The sequence below is a fragment of the Bombus terrestris genome, chromosome 16 (genome assembly GCF_910591885.1).
Source record: "Bombus terrestris chromosome 16, iyBomTerr1.2, whole genome shotgun sequence".
NCBI classification, from domain to species: domain Eukaryota; kingdom Metazoa; phylum Arthropoda; class Insecta; order Hymenoptera; family Apidae; genus Bombus; species Bombus terrestris.
The window spans coordinates 433,493-451,557 of NC_063284.1; the positions used below are offsets into that span (position 1 = coordinate 433,493).

At 39.9% G+C, this 18,065-nt stretch overlaps 1 protein-coding gene across 7 annotated transcripts in view; it reads left to right on the top strand.

Moving 5' to 3' along the window:
- The window catches only part of LOC100650792 (polypyrimidine tract-binding protein 2), a 421,711-nt gene that overhangs the window by 27,036 nt on the left and 376,610 nt on the right, over window positions 1-18,065 (top strand). The window contains exon 2 of one of the 7 annotated variants that reach the window (XM_020867289.2): window positions 9,865-9,889. The exons of the other annotated variants lie outside the window; for them this stretch is intronic. Within the exon in view, the coding sequence (XP_020722948.2) occupies window positions 9,865-9,889 (25 nt within the window). The remainder of the gene's footprint in view (window positions 1-9,864; window positions 9,890-18,065) is intronic. 7 annotated transcript variants of the gene reach the window in all.

The following is an 18,065-nucleotide window of genomic DNA, read 5'->3' on the forward strand; positions in this document are numbered from 1 at the left end:
TTTTCCTTTCAGTCGAACGTATGCAATTTTCTTCTCCCCCTTCTTCTTTCCTGTTTTTTCTTCCCTCGTTGCTGAATACTTTGAGAAAGATTGGAATATTTTCCGACGAATTCACCGTACTTGTTCGAAACGTAGAAAACTTTGCCGATCGATTAACTATCGACCGAAGCTATTCTCAAACCGATATACCGGACGTGTACGCCTGCCAATTATTAGCAGCGAGGTTAGCGAGGGCACAGCCTCCAAGTTCGATATAGAGTCGATAAGGAGAAACACGTCTCAGATTTACGTCTCGCAACTTCAGACGATTATACCTGTACAACTTTCTGTCAATTTTGGTACGAATCTTGAATATTTGTCAAATCGACTTTTATCAACAATTTCTCGCAGATTTTCCAGAAATATAACTACGTGATAAATTGATCGAAGATTTTACGCGACGGTGTCTTGCGGATACTTGAAATTGGTCTCGCTCGAAATTCGAAAGCAGCCTCGAATATCGGCTATGTTCTTGCATATTCGATTAATCGTGTAGCTTAGATTCCGTTTAATCGAGTTGCATTGAAAGCGCGAATAAATTTACACGCTATTGCTACTATATATACGTAACAGCATACGTAAACGCTATCATATTCCTTTCGAGTCATCCTGAAACTTCCAATACTTTCATAACTCCATCCAACGAAGAGACGTATCGAAGTTTTCATTGTTTCGCCTGCTATATTTTTACAACTTTCATTTAACCATTTGCACAAAACAAATATAGGAAAAAAGAAAAATTGGATACAAGCATCGCGGTCTGTTGCAAAAAAAAAAAGAAAAAAAGAAAAACAAATTCAACCACCGTGGTTCTGTTTATTAGTTTATGGAGTAATGGCTTGCGGTAAAGATGTTCGACATACAACCGTGATTTCGTTGTTTGCCAATTTTTTCCCTCTTTTTTATTTTTCTTTTTTTTTTCTCTCTTTGGTGAGATCGATGTTTTATGAAAACCGTAGTGAAAAATACAAAACGTTATTCGACGAACACGTTTCCGGTGCGTAAAAAAGTTTAGTCAACCAACCAATATTGGCCTGTCGCTTCAATAATTATATAACCAGCTTTTGTTATCCCGCACGAATAACTCTCATAACTCTGTGTACGTTTGTGTGCGTTTATTTAATTTTTATATTTTCCTTTCTCTCCTTCCTCGCGTTGGAGATTTTACGGTAGCTACATTGAAACATTAAAGTTGTTTCGATAAAGTTATTTTTTAGTTACTGCGTTGAAATTGTTGGATAGATAAAGTTGTTATACCGTACAGTTCTACGTACAGGATATCCGAAAGGGTCGCGATCAAACTTACGCTACGTATAAATTTATATTTGAAAATGTTTTATCGAATGGTTAGAAGCGCTCAAAGATTTCTAGAAAAGACTCTTAAGACTCGTTACGCGGAATCGCAAACAAACGCAAACGCTTGAGTCTCGTTGACAGTCATTTGACAGCTGTTTGCAACTGATCTCGCTGAAGACCAGCCTTATGTTTTTATCTTTATTTAATTGGATATTTAATCGGTATATCGCTATTCTAACAATTGTAAGTAAAAGCTCGAATACAGGTAATAAATTGTACGATAGATCGATAATTTGCAAGAGGTAAACGAGACGCAACACACTTTCCACGATTCTCCTCGGCATTTGTCTTGCATCGACGTTTTATCTATAGACAACGCTGAACGTGCAAGACGGACGCAAGATTGGAAATTCAAAGTAGTTGCTATGGCTTGGCTGCGTTTGACATATCCATACCGACTTGCAACCGCATTGTCTCTTTCGCTAAGGAACGTCTTCCTTCCCTTCGTTTTCTCTCCGCAACTTTACGAGTCCATATCCTGCCGTGTTCTTTGAAATTGTTTGCATCGAAACACGATCATGCTGTTTCGTTCGTTTCTATATTTAATTCTGATTCTGTCGGTGTTCTACCTCCGCTGATTATTAGGACGATCCGGACGATTAGTTTCGTACATCCTTGTAATAATTACAATAATCTTCAATAATCTTCACTATCTACAATAATCAGGCAGTCGATCAAACGGGAAGAAAACGAAAGCGAAACTTTCGAAAAGAAGTTTCGTTCTTGGATTACGGCCGCGTGTTTCCTTCGAAAAATTAAAAACAAAAAAGCGTCGAAACGAAATAAGTAATAAAAGATAGTGGACAAAGAAGAAAGAAAAGAAGGGGTTAGGTTAATTTCTCCGGATGGAACATCGTTTGACGAACGTTTTCGGTTGGAGATTCTTCTCGTTATTGGCTCGCTGAGTTTATTTTCTGACTGTTTTTGATACCCACCGTGATATTTCTCGTGGATTTTCCTAGCTATCGTTTAAACGCTTCTCAAAGCTTCCCCTATTCGTTCTCCCTCTATTTTTTTGTCTATTTTTATTTTCGTAGAATGAAACACGGTTAATAATTGTATCCGTCTGTATCTGGGCGAAACAGCGAGTTGGGATTGCTTTTCGAGGGAAGAAGCTTTTTCATTTCGAAATTGAACGAGCTTTTGTAGGCGTTTTGCGTAACGTTCGGTTCGTTTGTGCCGTTTGCATCGCCGAGGAATCACGGCAGATTAAAATTCATGTTTTCAGTTGTCTGTTAAATTGCGAAGAAATTCGATTACGCGCGTATCAAATGGTCGAGCGAAGGATGGGGAATGCCTCTGGTCTTGTTATGATTAGTTCAATGTTTTAATCGTTTCTTGAAATTGAAGAATATATAAAAGCGTCCTTCTTATATGCCCGGAATGTTCTCGCTTCGGGAAAATTCAACCGCCTTCCGACGAATCTCGTTTTCATTCCACGTCTTCTTACCACAGACGTATTTCGTCTTTCCCGTCTTTCTCGTTTCATATAGCATCTGTAGAAATTTCTATTGTAAAATTAACCGCAACAACGTAATTGCCATTGTTGTACACTGTTGTACATTTTATTAACGATCTCTTCTTCCTTGTCGCAAAGAATCCTCTTTTTTATCTTACACAGCCTTGTATCGTATCTACGTTCTATTAATAACACTTTCATCCTGCTTATTTCGCACAAATTCCTTCTTTCTGTCTCATTCACGTTTAATTAAGAATACTTTGACGCTCGATAAGATATCCGATCGACCGTCGACGGTCGTTCGTTCGGAGCCACAGACGAAACGCTTCGCGGCAAATAGTCGATCGATGAACGCAAAGTGGCATCTGGACCGACGATCATTTCGATCGCCGCGACTGTTTGCGGTCGTGGAGAATTTTGAGTGCGCCGCTTCGTTGGAAAGGCAATCTGTCGTATCGTCATCGATACGTAACTCGAATGCGTTCGATTATTTGCTTATTGATGCGTGTGGCTGCTGTTCGCATGGCACGGGTGGCTCATAAACGTTCGATTGGACGTTTAGTTTCGGATAACGAGCCCCGGATTCGATCCGCACCACTCGTTTCAAGCCACGCTTTCTCTGTTTCCCTCTTTCTGCTAATTTCCCTTTTCGATAGCCCTTGATGGTCATCGATGCCAGTTTTCTTTGATCCTGGCTCGCGTATCTTGCTCATTTCGACCATTACCGCGAGCTTTATCGTCTTTATCGTCTACCGGTAGAGGAAGCGCAGCGTATTTGGAATCTCGATTCGTTTGAAACGAATGAAAAATTATTGCGGCGAAGACTGGGTAGAGATAAAACTGCGTAACGTCGCAACTTTTATATCTCAAACTGTGGCTAAATAGCGAGCGATACAAAGTATTCGAAACTTTGGTTCAATTGTTGCTCATTTAACTCGTTGTCTTGAAAATTTGATCTGATTTTCGATTTTCAAGGTCTGCGTATATTCGTTTGATAAGTTTCGTTACTTGCAGCGTGAATGCGGTATTTTCGCGATATCGGTTAATACCGCGTCCGACCAATCTTAATAAGCCAATTTGTAGCAAACGTAAAACTCTCTTTCTCGTTTTATTCCATTTCTGACAGAACCGAGCTTTGCTTCGAGTTTGAAAATAATTGCTTCGATAGCGACTACTCCAACTTAAAATTGACTTTGACCGTTCAAACGTAAAATTTGATTTTGTTTTTATCGCCTTGAAATATTAACAAAAGAAACACGGAGAAATGCGATGGACGCTTTGTTGATACGTTTTGCGTCCTATTTTTACCCGAAGCACGGAAACCGAATCACAATCTCCGTTTCCGTTTCATGGGCGTGGACTGTAATAGGATTTTAAGTACATTAAGCACGTTGCACGATGCATTTCCAGCATTCGGTAAAACGAAGTGAGCGCGTTGGGTAAGTTATTACGGTAACCTAGATATCATACGTCTAATTTGCTTTGTGTCATCGTTCCGGATCGCACAGGCTGATTCGAAACTTGTCGCGTTTCTGTGTGCGCGCGCGCCTATATACCGATGTTCTATACTCTTTCTGGTCTTAGACAAACAGTGATAATTGAAACAGATTATGCCAGCAAACACATTTTATACGGTAATTTGTACTCTGTCGGACTTTGTACTTTTCCCCTCCTATTATTATCCGGACATTTGGATATTTATACGTTTCTAATTTTAAACGGTAATTGCAAATTTTGTAATTTCCATATGAAAAATGATTATGCTTGTTTTTTTAAACGTATCATTGCTTATATTACGTACTTTTCTACGATGAATAAACTTACGAAAGTAAGATTGTCGAGAAATCAAGCCGAGAAATCGCAAGCACAGGACTAGCAACTTCCAAACTTCCGGCTATCGGAAGAGAGCTATCCGCTCGGACAATTAGACAGGCCCGTGCTTACCATTCGATCAATCCCTAATTACATTTACCTGTAGCTGCTGCATCATCCTACTCCAGCTTGGCTCTATCTACCGATTACCGACACGCGCGATCATGCTGATACGTGTCGCTGTGTACGTTCATCGCACACAGGAACCCCGTGCAGCTCGGTTCGTAACCGTTTCGAGTGCCAATTCCACTGTTAGCGATTATGCTCCTCTGCTTCTTTGCGTTCTTGCCATTTGTACGACGCACTTACGCGCCTGTTCCAAGCTTTAGTTGTAAAACGACCGAATCACGTAAAAAGTGGAGAACCAACCATAAATATAGCGACGAGTACGAAACATTTTGAAAATCGTTAATTACGCGAACCTGAAAGAAAAGAAAACGCGCGCATTTAAGCTTTTAATCTAATCATTGTAATCTATTTTATACTAATTTAGCGACAAGGAGATACAACGAGCGACGTCGCGGTTAATTAATTCTATACATCGTCGAACGAAAGTTAAAACTGTTCGAAACGAATTGTAAAATGCACATCGTGAATCATTGGTGAGCTTTCGCGGAAACGGTGGTTGTCGCGGTAGTTCGATTAAACGATACAAAATCGATTGTTGTTCGCTGCTAGCCGTTCACTGCCAGCGAAAACGTTTCGCCATTCTACGATATCGATGCCAGGAGGTTTCGGTGTGTTTCCGCGAACCCGATTATAAATGAACGATATTGGACATCGAGGATGGCGGCGGGAACAACGAGGAATTTGAAATATTAATTCGTTGCTTTGCTACATAGTTTTCGACTTGTTCCCACCGCTTTTGCAAGAGATTCCAGCGACCGCCGATGAAAACGATAACAGCGGAGAGAAAAGTTTCGTCCGATAAAACCTCGTCTTTTCCGATTAATCTGTGTGCGAAGGAGCGCAGACGAATACGTTTAATAGAAAAGATACGCAGCGATACCTTTGACCCGTGGCTTTAACTTTACCGTTCGCAAATATCTCCACATGTTCGTGTATTAGCACAGGGCTATGAAATACAAGCAAATGTCAAATAAAAATTGACACGAACCGACGAACGTACCACTGAACGGTTTACCGCTGAACTCTTTTTACGGATATATCGTATATTACAATGTACCACCATTGTACGAAACTTTTCGAAATTTCGTTAGCGCTGTATCGCGACACGACTATCGCCGGTAACGTGGAAGATAAAATGCAGGATTCTCTGTCGCGAGGAACAATTAGCTCAGCGATCCATCCGCTAAAATCGAGCGTCGTCAGGTTTTTCGTGGGGGCCAGCCGTCCGCTTAATTTCCTTAGCGAGATTACGTATCGCTGGGAAGGAATTCTAATTAGTCAGCACGACGGCAGGCGCTATCAACCCTTTGCGAACGGCTGCCTGTTAGCCTACGATAACACGGCCTGAGCCACCCATTCGCAGGGGCGACCACAAGGCGCTTAGGGGTGCCTCGACTTAGGCCGACGATGCTCGAACGCGCCTGCAAACCTGCCTACCCTGCAAAAATCTTCAGCGTTCATCGATGCACGTTTAAATCTTTCTAACTTTTGTTACATATCGCTCGAAAGTTATTACACCGCGATATTATCGTCCGATAACGGTAATTTTCCACCTAATTGCATTTTTCTGCTCTTTATTCCTTTATCTCGTTCTCCACCCAATCGTATTTTCCTACTCTTTATTCGTTCCTCTCATTTTCGATATCTTCTAGCGTTAAACGATCGCTTGCTTAAGTTAGCGAAGAACACGACAAAGTTGATACCGATAGGTACACCTATAATAGGCGAGATTGGGAGTGGGGCATAGAAAATTGAAAAAATCTTGCGCGGTTTACAACTGTTTATTCGTATAAAGTTACATATTCGTATAAAGGTAGCAGAGCTTTGGTTAAACATTTTCTCGCGTTAAACATGTTTGCGACGGTGGTTTACTTCGATCAGAAAATTTCTCGACATTATCCACCCAGAATATAGCGAAAAGCGTACATTCGATGATGCACTTTGATTCGACTCGGTATCTCAATTTGATCCGATGTTGCGGCACTGCCGAAGTACGATAGACGTATCCAAGTCTATAGAACTGTGAATGGCAGGTTGCAGTTGTCTGACCTACATTTTTTCCAGCAAATGCGTACGCTTAGTAGTAGCGATAGCGAAAAGACGCAGACGTTGTCTGTCATTGATCACAGCGCACTGTTAACGACGTTGCGATTGGTCGATGACGCGGTGCGAGCGAGAGATCCGTGCGTGTGCGAGAGACAGCGATAGAGAATTCGGTTCTCTTCGAACGACGATATCTCAGCAACGGAAAGTCGGATCGAGATGAAACGGCAAACGTTCCATAGGGGAAGGTTTACGCTTTCTCGCGACTCCCACCGAATCGAAAGATTTCCATTGGTTTTGCAACGGTAATTTTTTAAGCTTTTGCCAGTTTTAATACGCCGGTGGTTGAGGATTTATTTATTTCGAATGGAAAGAAAAATACAGAAAACAAAATGACGAGTGACAGTTATCCGTATAGAGGACGTTGTCGTTCGCGAGTTATATTAATATTAATCGTACGACTATGGACCACTTGCAGCTTCCTAATGATTTAGGCTACTCTATTCATAATACATATTCATCGACCTGCCTCGAATTAGAAAAAAGGCTCGTAAAATACTAAATGATAATTTTTTTTTTCTTTTTAACGATAACGTAATGTAACATAGATTTATAGAATATTCATCGAACTGTTACCAATTCTAGAAATATTCGTAATTCGCGTAATAATCGGACCTATTTTCCAGGTGAAATCAATATTCCAGATTAAGTGGCGATTGTTTAATAATAACGTCTGAGTAGCGGCATACCTTTGAAACATTTATCAATCCATCATGAATTATTGAAATATTAATAATCGAATGAACCAATAAATGATTTTCAGATTGAACTGAATCACGATTTCCAGTTAAATCGAAACCTTTTTTCAACGTGATTCGCTCCAATACTTTCTGATAATTCGCTTGTGTAGGCTTACGGAAGTATTCGTTGATCTATCTCGAAATATTCAGAATCCAATTGATCGGGAACGGAGGATGGAGGATGGAGGATGGAGGATGGAGGAGAGGTGGTTGGCAATGGATTATCGCTGCCTGAATATGGAGCATTTGTGAGCTTTTTGATCATTCGTGTCAGTGAGTTTATGAAATGTCCGTTAATCCGTCACGAAATATCCCGTAATCCAAGAAATTCTTAATGGATGTTGGAATTTCGGAATACGGATGGAAATTTGCGCGTGTCGTAATTGAAAGACAGCTGTAATTTTCGTAATTCGTAATTTTCCTCGGTATACAAAAGTGTAGTGTATAGACGAAAAAGATTCCGCGATTTTGTGTCGACTATCTATCTTCTTTTTATTTTTAAGTTCGAACGTTCCTTTAATTCGATTAAATTAACCGCCTTGATCTTCCTAGGTTACTGGAAATTTCCTATGACTAACAACCGTATTTCTGTCTTTTATTTTTAAGAATGCTTAAGTCGGACGAACGGAAACGTATCATTAAGCAGATACTAATATTTCTTCGCATTTCACGCTGTTACACTAATCTCTTAACAGATTTTCCTCTCTTACGTTTAACCATAAAATTAGCTGTAGAATAATTTCTCTCTGTCTCTTAGTTAATTTTATTAACAAGGTTTCCCTCCCGTATAACTTTCATTCTAGAGCTGTCCTTAACAAAATTTTTGGAGAAGAAGATAAAAAGTAATGGAATATTATACTGTTGCAGGTAGACTAAGAAGAATTGTTCCTTTTTTTTTTGCAAAATTCGGCGGCATTTTTTCGTTTTTGGGCGATCCTGCACCGAAGATATAATCAACGAAGAGCTTCAAAATTTGTAGAAAATAGTTTGTTCGCCATCGTTCTACCTTATTTTATAAATTAGAGTTGCAATCTTTGTAAATTGTAAATTATCGAAATAGATTTATAGAGATTTCTTTTTTAAACAGTTTCTCTTTACTTATTTAATGTTAATTTATTTATGTCATGCGAGCGAGTGATGCGACGAGTCACGTGCGTTCTCCATTATAACCTGTTAATAAATAAAATTTACAGCACTATGTTCTAAGGCTATTTTCAACGGACAATGTAAATATGTGTAATATCTTTTCAGGATTGATAAACGATGCAAAATGCCAACCTTAATCACCGAGCGCTACATTTTATTCCATTAACGAAAATTATAAAGATCCCTCGCTTTAAAGTAAAAGCTGCGAATAATCGATACGCGTGTAATAAATTACCGCGAATTATCGCTCGAGTCGCAAGCAGGATCATGGCGCAGCAGATCGGCATTTCTTCTCAGATCATCGTGCAGATCACCCTCGAGCACTGTACACTCTCTTTCGACCTCCCTTTTGACCCCGCTTTTCGTGTCTCTTTGTATCCTTTTGTCTTTTTGTCTGAATCTTGCACCTTCGTCCCCGCCATAATCGTGTTCGTAGATACCCTCTGGCTGCCAGAATATATGTATGGGGGATATTTACAGGGTCGTTTCAAACATTAAAACGTCTCGAGAATAACTCGCGTACAAAAATATCATTCGAGGTTTGCTATTCAATAATTGGTAATATCTGTTATTACGATACTTTGCGCTGAAATATATCGGTAACAATGAAGCAGCCGACGAATCAAAACCAAGCAAATATACCGTATTAAAATATTGTTTTACGCTCTTCTGAAATTGTTTAAAAATTATTATACGAATAATAAAGTAGTAGTAAAAGTATTTGGTATAGTTATTGAAAAGCGGAAAATATTATCATTTATAATTTGACGGTAAACCTCGAACGGCGTTTTTAATCGTTTTAACGCCTGCAAACGGTCCTACAAATATCGAAAATATATTTTCCATCACCTTGTATACGGCGCCTTTTAACCGCTTGGCTCCTCCATTTTCTCTCTCTCTCTCTGTTCTTTGTCCCTTCGAGTCGGCCATTTTCTCCAGTCGCTTCTTAACCTCTCATATCTGTCTTGTATTTATGTGTACGTTTTGTCTAACTCTTCTCTTTTCTGTTTTACTTTACAGAGATACTCTGCACAGCGGGCAAAAGGTACGAGCCTCCCCTACATTACAGTTGTCTCTTCTTTTTCTTTATTCCGTTTTTCTTCTCATTCTTTTCTTCTCCGTTCCTTTTTCGTCTATTTTTTTTTCTCTTCTCCTCTTCTTATTCTTCTTGTTCTACATAGGGCGAGGCATATAAAATACGAGAATATTGAATATTTGTGAAAATATTAAGAGTACGAGAAAACGACGATAGGCAGAGTTGAAGCGTTTCGTAAATCTATACTTTTATACTATTTTATAAGAAAAAAAAGAGAGAGAGAGAGAGAGAGAGAGAGAAAGAAAGAAATCTTCTTGCGAATCGTTCGTCTCTCGAGGGTTTGAACGAAGGAAATTCTATGGTCAAAAAATTGGCATAAACGCGTCAACGTTGCCTATCGATTAATCGATTGTTTTCAGATCTTACCAATATTCTCAGAAACGTTTAATTTTCACGTTCTCCGCGTATCACTCGGTACGTTCCAATCTCTCCCTTGTCTGTCACTCGGTATGTCTCTGTCTTTCACGTCGTCTTTATGGCTCTTCCGTTCCTCGTATGTTTTCTGTCTCTCACGTTCATCTCTTTCGCTCGCCATCCTAGAGCTGCTGTAATATTATTCGAACAATCATCGACGAAATATTATAAAATTTCTCTCGATAATCGCTGAACGATTACAGACGATTTTCGTCGCGAAAGCGTTTATAAGGTAGGATTTGTCGAAAAACCGGGTTCACCGAGGAAATCGAAACCAGAGAGTAAGGATGAAAGGTTTGAGAATTTGAGTCGATGGTCGACTTTGGACGATGGGAGACCACAGGGGAGAAACACGATTGTCGCTCGTTTATCGTTTTTCCAGGTCTACCGATTTCTTGAGAATGCCTGCAGTAAGTGAAATTCACGTCTAAGTAGTATAAAACAGGTATGAAGTCATTTGGCATGGTCCGGAAGAAGAGGAGGAAGAAAAAGAAGAAGAAGAAGAAAAAGAAGAAGAGAAATCAGTGCTTCGAAGTAGAAGAGCACGAGAGTTTCAGAGAAAATATTTATTTGCAATTTTTCGTGTTAATCTTTTAGGTTACACAGATATTAATTTTTAACTGTTGGGATAAATACTCGTTAAAAAATAACGAACAGTATCCTTATATTCTTTGGTAAAGACAAAACACTTAAATTTGATATTTGATCCGATGTCATTATATTCGTCTTTTAAAAATCTAAGTTGTCATGTTTTTCCTATGTGGTCTTCATATAGGATCGCTTAATTATCTCCCTGATTTTGTTGGAAAACGGAAGAATATAATTTCAGAAGAATTATTAAATATGTTAATTTCCATTTTTTTTAAACAAGTATCATTTCAAAAGAGAACTCTGGCTCTCGCGATACGATATGAATTTTTCAATTCCTACCAACTTTTATTTTATGATTCAACGAAGTACGAACCGTAGAAGATTGGATATTTCGTATATTACAACTTAATACATCTCAAAAACTTCACAGAGTTGTAATATTTGTGTTTCATCGTATCGATTAGGGATTAAATTTGATTATAGAGAGCGAAGCTTCGAGACCGAACGAAGCAACGAATTTTTCCTTTCTCTTTTGGATTTTTCCTCCGCTTTTCTTCTTTTTTCTTCTTCGAAGCTTCTCGTTGGTTTGAATAATTTCGATAATTCGGTGATACGTTTCGTCGACTCGGTGTTTTTATATAGAAAATACGTCGATTTCGTTGGCTTTTACCAAAGTCGGGCGAAAATTGTCTTTTCCGACCTTTCGTCGGCGTACGGCGACCCCGTAAAAAGTTGACGATACGATCCTGCACCCGAAAAATCTCCCTCTCACCTGTCTCCGGTCTGCCTCGATTCACGTAAGTAGACAGACTTTTATTTATTTTGTTTGCCATACGTCGCGGGCCCCCTCGCTTCTTTGTCCACGAAAATATTTAAAGACGGCGATCATAAGGGAATATACGGAAACGGTTCTGAATAACTGGGATTTCCATTTCCAGTGAAAATCTCATATACGTTGTTAACGATATTCGCCATAAATTAACTACTAGCTAAATAATCGTTCTTGCAAATAATTATTCTTATTATTATTATGCACGTGTGTCCTTTTTATAAACATCAAGACACGAAACTCGAACGAATCGGAATGGTCATTAAGAAATTGTCAAGATTATATTTGTAAGTATAGTAGTAGTATTTTCGAGCTCTTGCGAATAATTTAGAAGAGAAAGATTATATATGAAAATAAATATAATGAAAATAATACCAATTAATATTTGGCGTATTTATCGTTATTTACATTACGTTAGAAATGCAACAAGTTTTAACGATAAAGAAGCAATTGTCTTCTGAATTATTATCGTTGGTTCTGAACTCTTCGTCGTTTTGTTGCACTATTAAGGAATTAAACGGCCAATCTGAGCCCCATTATCCACTTACACCGGTATCAAACAAGGGAAAAAGCGAAAAGAAACAAGGGAGCGGGACGAGAGGAAAATAATTTAAAGAGAACGAAAAGGTTAGATCGAAACAGCGACGAAGGTGAAAATATCCAGAATCGATCGCCAGGTTCTATATATAAAAGGACTGGAAAGGGTTGGCGGGGGGCGGGGGAAGGTGTGGAATGTTACAGCAGGGGTAAAACGTTCGAAGAGAATAGTTTATTTCTAGTTGCTTTCCAGCTGGTTACCCGAGTAAATCGGTATCCACGTAATACCTGGCTTTCCACGGGAACGTTCGGATATCCGATTATATCCGACTATGCTGCCTTCTCAAGGAGCATTTGAAATTTAAATACGATTCACCGTCTTCTGCCGTTCGATCCACCTTCTGGACCAGTTTCGCTAACACGATGAAACCATGCTTTCTAGATCCGTCGTCGACCGGATCTTCTTCGCTCGCCAACCATAAATTCCTTCAAATTACCATGAATTATTTCATAGTTACACGTAATAATCTTTTTAGTAACACGAAGATTGTATTAGACGTACGAGCGAATAATTTGAATTTTTCAGCGAAACTCAGAGTCTATCCAAGAGGGAAATATCGCAAGCTGTTGAATCGAAGCTTTCTACGACTGTAAGCCATTTATGACGCGACCGATGAATTCCATCACGGCAAGATGCCGCGTCTTTGGACGAGATTCGATCGTCGAATCGCTTTAGTATGTCGTCCGTTAATTGCAAATGGGTATCGGATAAGGCATGTTGCATCGATCGAAACACGTGGTAATCCGAAGGAGTAACGTCTAACGAATAAGCCGATTGCTGCAAGACGTCCCAACCGAGATCTGTATGACGTCTCTCGTCATAGAAACAGTGCCTGCCTAGCGCCGTCACGCGGCGATTTCACGGAACGTCCTCCTTTGTCGGTCCGACCGACGATTAGATCTTGTCTAAAGACGCAACATTTTTACGTGCTGGAATTCATCCGTTCGACGAACGGCTTAAACTAACAGAAAGCAACGGCGAATATTTTGATCGATCGACTCGCTGTATCTTTTTTTCAAGACAAAATTTCCGGAGTTTCTCGATTTGAAAGGAAATTCGCGGAACGTAATGATAGAGCGAAACGGAAAATTTAGTATCGATTACTTGGCAAGTATCATGGCGGCGAATTTGGCAAAGATACGCAGTAATTGGTACGCGTCAAATGCACACGTAACGCAAAGCGCAACCATCTACCGTCGATGGTTTGCGTTTGAAAAAGTTGAAACCCAGCCGCGGCTGAATTCGACAGAAAATTGATCTGTTATTGCATAGAATTATTAAAAAAAGGAGGAAACCATTCGCAGAGCAGGAAAAAGGTCGCGATGCGATCAAAAGTCGTATAATTGATTAAAGAGAGAAGAAAAAGTAAACGGAGGATTAAAGAATTTTTTTTCAGGATAGACATTTATGGAGTAATAATTCGAAGTTATGTGTTATTCGCGAAGTAAACTTGTTAAGTCGTTGATTAAATTCTCCAAGTAAAAGCAGACGAGGAACGTTGTTTGAATTTTGAACTCGCGATCAAAGAAATTCGTCAGAAAGTGGACGAGTGCGAGGAAAAAAGAGAAGGACGAACATTATTACGGCTCGATATCGTAAAGGTTATACGAAATATCGAAAACATCTTAAAAAAAATAGAGAATTCCAAAGAAAAGGAAAACAAGGAGACCGCGAAGCTTCGAAAAATGATATAGCGATGAAAGTGAATTCGATTTGACGTCGTAAACGTTATAAAAAATATCGAGCAACGTCTCAAAGTCGTAAAATTCAAGACAAAAAGAAAGAAAGACAAAGACAAAACGAAGCTGCACAGACGTTTCGGAGCAATGAAAATCCGTCAGAACCGAATTTTCCCTACTTTTCTAACCGTTCGATCGGCGACAAACGAATTTCAACGGCAAAAATCCGTGGAAGTTTGGCGGACGTGTGTCGCCGCGGTTCATCAGGAAGCATTGACACGTTCCGTCGATATTCCAGTCGATATTTTCGACTCTGTGCTCGATAACGAGGCCGCGCGATCACCGGATGTACTCCAGTTTTCGTCTCCTTACCGCTCCCTCATCCTCCCCCTCTCTCTCTCTCTCCCACACACGTGATCCTTGCTCCCTTTTGTCCCGTGTCTCGCATCTCTCGATTTCGAGTAGAGTGTCGAGTGCTGGAGGACGACGATTAATCTACTCGAATCGCTAATTAACCATTTGATGTCGAACCAGATTACGTGGACAGTGTTTGTCGAATCGAAACTGTCTCTTACCGTGTTCCATACATCTTTGGAAATTGAGCGGCGAGTTGTTAATATTTTGTAGGACTTTGACTTTTGTAGAAATTTAAATGAAACTTGTCGATACCGGACTCGACTGCGTGAACAATGTTTCGCGTACCGTAAGTGAAATTTTACTCTCGGAATTTCTTGGCTGGTTCTTGGATTATTTTGGTGGCTCCTTTTTCAAGACTGTTACAGGGTGTGTGGTATTTTCAAAGAATAAATTACGCATACTTATTAATTCGATATAGAACTTGACTAATAGCGTGTATAATTCGATCGTTTTCAAGGCATCCTTAGATCCTCTCCGTAGTGGCATCGTTTTTCGTTGATGTTGTAAAGATCGATCAGGCATTGCCGATATCAAGTGTGTTCGTTAAAGTCGAACGACGAACGTATTCAGTTTGGTCATCGATCGAGGAAAGCCGATCTGGTAGCGCTGGCCAGCGAGTGAAACGGACCAACAGGAAACCCGGGAGAGGCTTAACGGACGTATACGTCGAACGTTCGTGTAAGGGATGGATAATTTAGGTCAGCTTTAGGTCGAACCATCGGGGCCACGTCCCTCCACAGGGATGACGATCGCTTCCCTCGATACGTAACAACAATAGTCATTAGCGTATCAAACGATTTGCTTTCCAAGAAGATCATCGCGACGACGAACATCCTGTACAGCTAGTTTATGGTTGCCTTCGTTAAATCGATAATCTACGAAGAGATAAGACGCCGAACGTTTGTAAAAATCCTAAATTCTTAAATTCCTTTTAAATCCGCCAAATTTGGAAATTGATCAGTCTTTAAATACCGAAATTTCTAGTTTCCTAGATCGTTATATATGATAAATGTAGAAATACGAAAACTTTTGAATTTCTAAACGTCGAAATTCTTTGATTCGTACGTTCTTTCGATCCCATATTCTCAGATCCTTCCAAACCTTTCGGTTGTTTGTTGCCTTATTAGGTCACGTATTATCGTCACATGCGAATAATTTTCACACTCTCGGTGCATATACGCTACGTCTTTCGGTATTTTTGCTCTTTTGACAGAGCGAACGGGTTAAACCCGAGTTTCGATGTAATTCGCTACGTTAGCAACGTATTTACATTTCCGGCGTCTCTTTTGGAGCACGTTGGTCCAGGTTCGCATCTCATGTTTAAGGATACGACATTCGATAAGGGTCTCCACTTACCGTATCCTGGACGTTCATGCATGCACATTATGTATAGAGGGACACACGTGGATCACAGTGACCGCAACGTGCATTAAAAGGAGCTGGACACCTTCATGAAACATTCAGACCGGGCCTAAAACGCGCATACGCCGACCTTCCTGTGATCACATGCGAAACAAACCTGAACCTTTCGGCTCCCACACCTAATTAATCAACGGAATCGTATTTGAAACATGCGCATGGAGACGCGTTATGGATTTTGAAAAGACCCGATGTAAATCGACGGAGGAAAGAAGGAGGTGCGAAATTTTGGAACGTAGCAATCGTAGAAATTTCAGGATCCAAGTTTCGTAATCTCCGCGAAAAATGAAAGTAAACGAATCGTATTTTTTTAAATTTCATCGAACAAATCTCCGATAGTGCTAAAAATAATGTGTAATATTTTAATAAGAATGACAAATGTCAACGGTAGCTTCGTCCGAATTCTAAAAATTCATGACATCTGCTTGCGTAATATAAATTGGTCGTGGCTTCTGCCCCATGTCAAAGAAATATGCATTCCAGACGAGGTTCCTCGACTCGAACATGCGCCCACTATGCGAAAGGGAAATAAACCTTCTATACAATTATAATATCCTGTATTACCTGTATTTCCCTTGGTCGTATCTTGGTCGGGTTCTTTTGTCGCGTGTTTGCTCGTCTAACGAGGTCGCATGTTCTCAAGACGAACAGCGTTTCCAACGTTCCTGATATTTTCCAACTTTTACCGTAAGCATCCTGGCTCTCCGACCAAACGTAGACGCGGTACTGTGCGTGTGGAAGCAAAGGAACTCGATAATTGATGGACATTCTTGAAGAAGTTGTTGTGGAAATAAGGAACGAAGGGAGTAGAACGGCCGAGGAATGTTTGGAGATAGGGAAAGCGGATGGAAATTGTTCGCGAGAGATTTGAAGAGGGTTTTGAACGAATAATATAGTTTCGAGATTTTAAAGGCGAGGAATTTAAGAACGATTAGGAAATGAAAAAATTAGGAACAGAGGAATTTAGACGTTTGGAAATGCGATGTATCTCTGCTCAATTTTCCTGTGATTTTCCAATAAATTTTTATCAAACAGTACGAATTTCCGTAACGAATAACGGGCCGACAACAGTGGCGAATGTTTACGCGAATATCGCAAGTCAAAGGGGTTTCACCCTCTTCGTTGACGTATCAATTAACGCTGGCGTCGTCGCGACGTGAAAGCTTTAAAGACTTAGTCGGAGATTGTCCCTGCTTCAACGTCGAATTTCGAACCTGAAATCATTTGTCTTTCTTATCTGAAACGTTACCACCTCTAAAGACTCGTTCGACGATCGAAATAGTTCAAAAAATATATCGTAGGTAAAATCCAAAGTTCGTAACGATAAAATCTCGAAAGCGTACGTTGCATTTAACCCTCGATCGTATAAATTGTAATAGAGCGATTCTACAATGAGCAAAGAAGCCCTCTTCCTCATTTTCCACGCGTGTTATTAAACTACGGGCAGGTAGTAACGGTAAAAGCTGGCATTGGAAGTTGAGCGAGACCTCCGCAGTCATAAATTTAAGGGAATTGCGGTAAAATTGTTCCGACTAACGTCTATTAACTTTCTACCATGCTTTGCCATCCTTACGACAGAGTAGACTGTATGAAATTAACGCGTGAAATCTCGTAGAACGAGCTTATTACGCTCCTGGTAGAATTTCGTAGTCGATCGGTATGCGAATTTTCAATGGGAAATGGGATACCGGCTGATTCTATGATAATACGAGAAATATTTCTCACTCTTTACTCGTTGTTAAAATGCTCTTAAATAAATAGGAAGTAAACGCGCCTTTTCAACGGCGCGTTTACGTCGTTTTAACTCGATATCATCTCGATCCAGTCTCGAGATACCAGCCTACAAAGTTCAACATCGAGTGATGCTAGTGATGCTAGTCAACCGTATGACCGACGTTCTTTCCTGGAAACGAGTACCAACTAGGAATAGCGGGGAAAAAGCTGCCGAGTTAGCGGAGCGAGTGCGCGAGTTCATCTTTGGAGACGGAAACGTCGTTTGTTAGATAGCTGTTTGGTGTTAAATCCTTTTTTAATTCAGTCTTAAAGCAGTACGACGATGTATGGTGGATTTAGAGTATAATATTATACGTGAAATATAGTATAAACACGATGTTAAATATTCTGTCGTAACAGCGTTATCGACCACGCTGATTATACTGCAATTTCAAAAACCTTCTT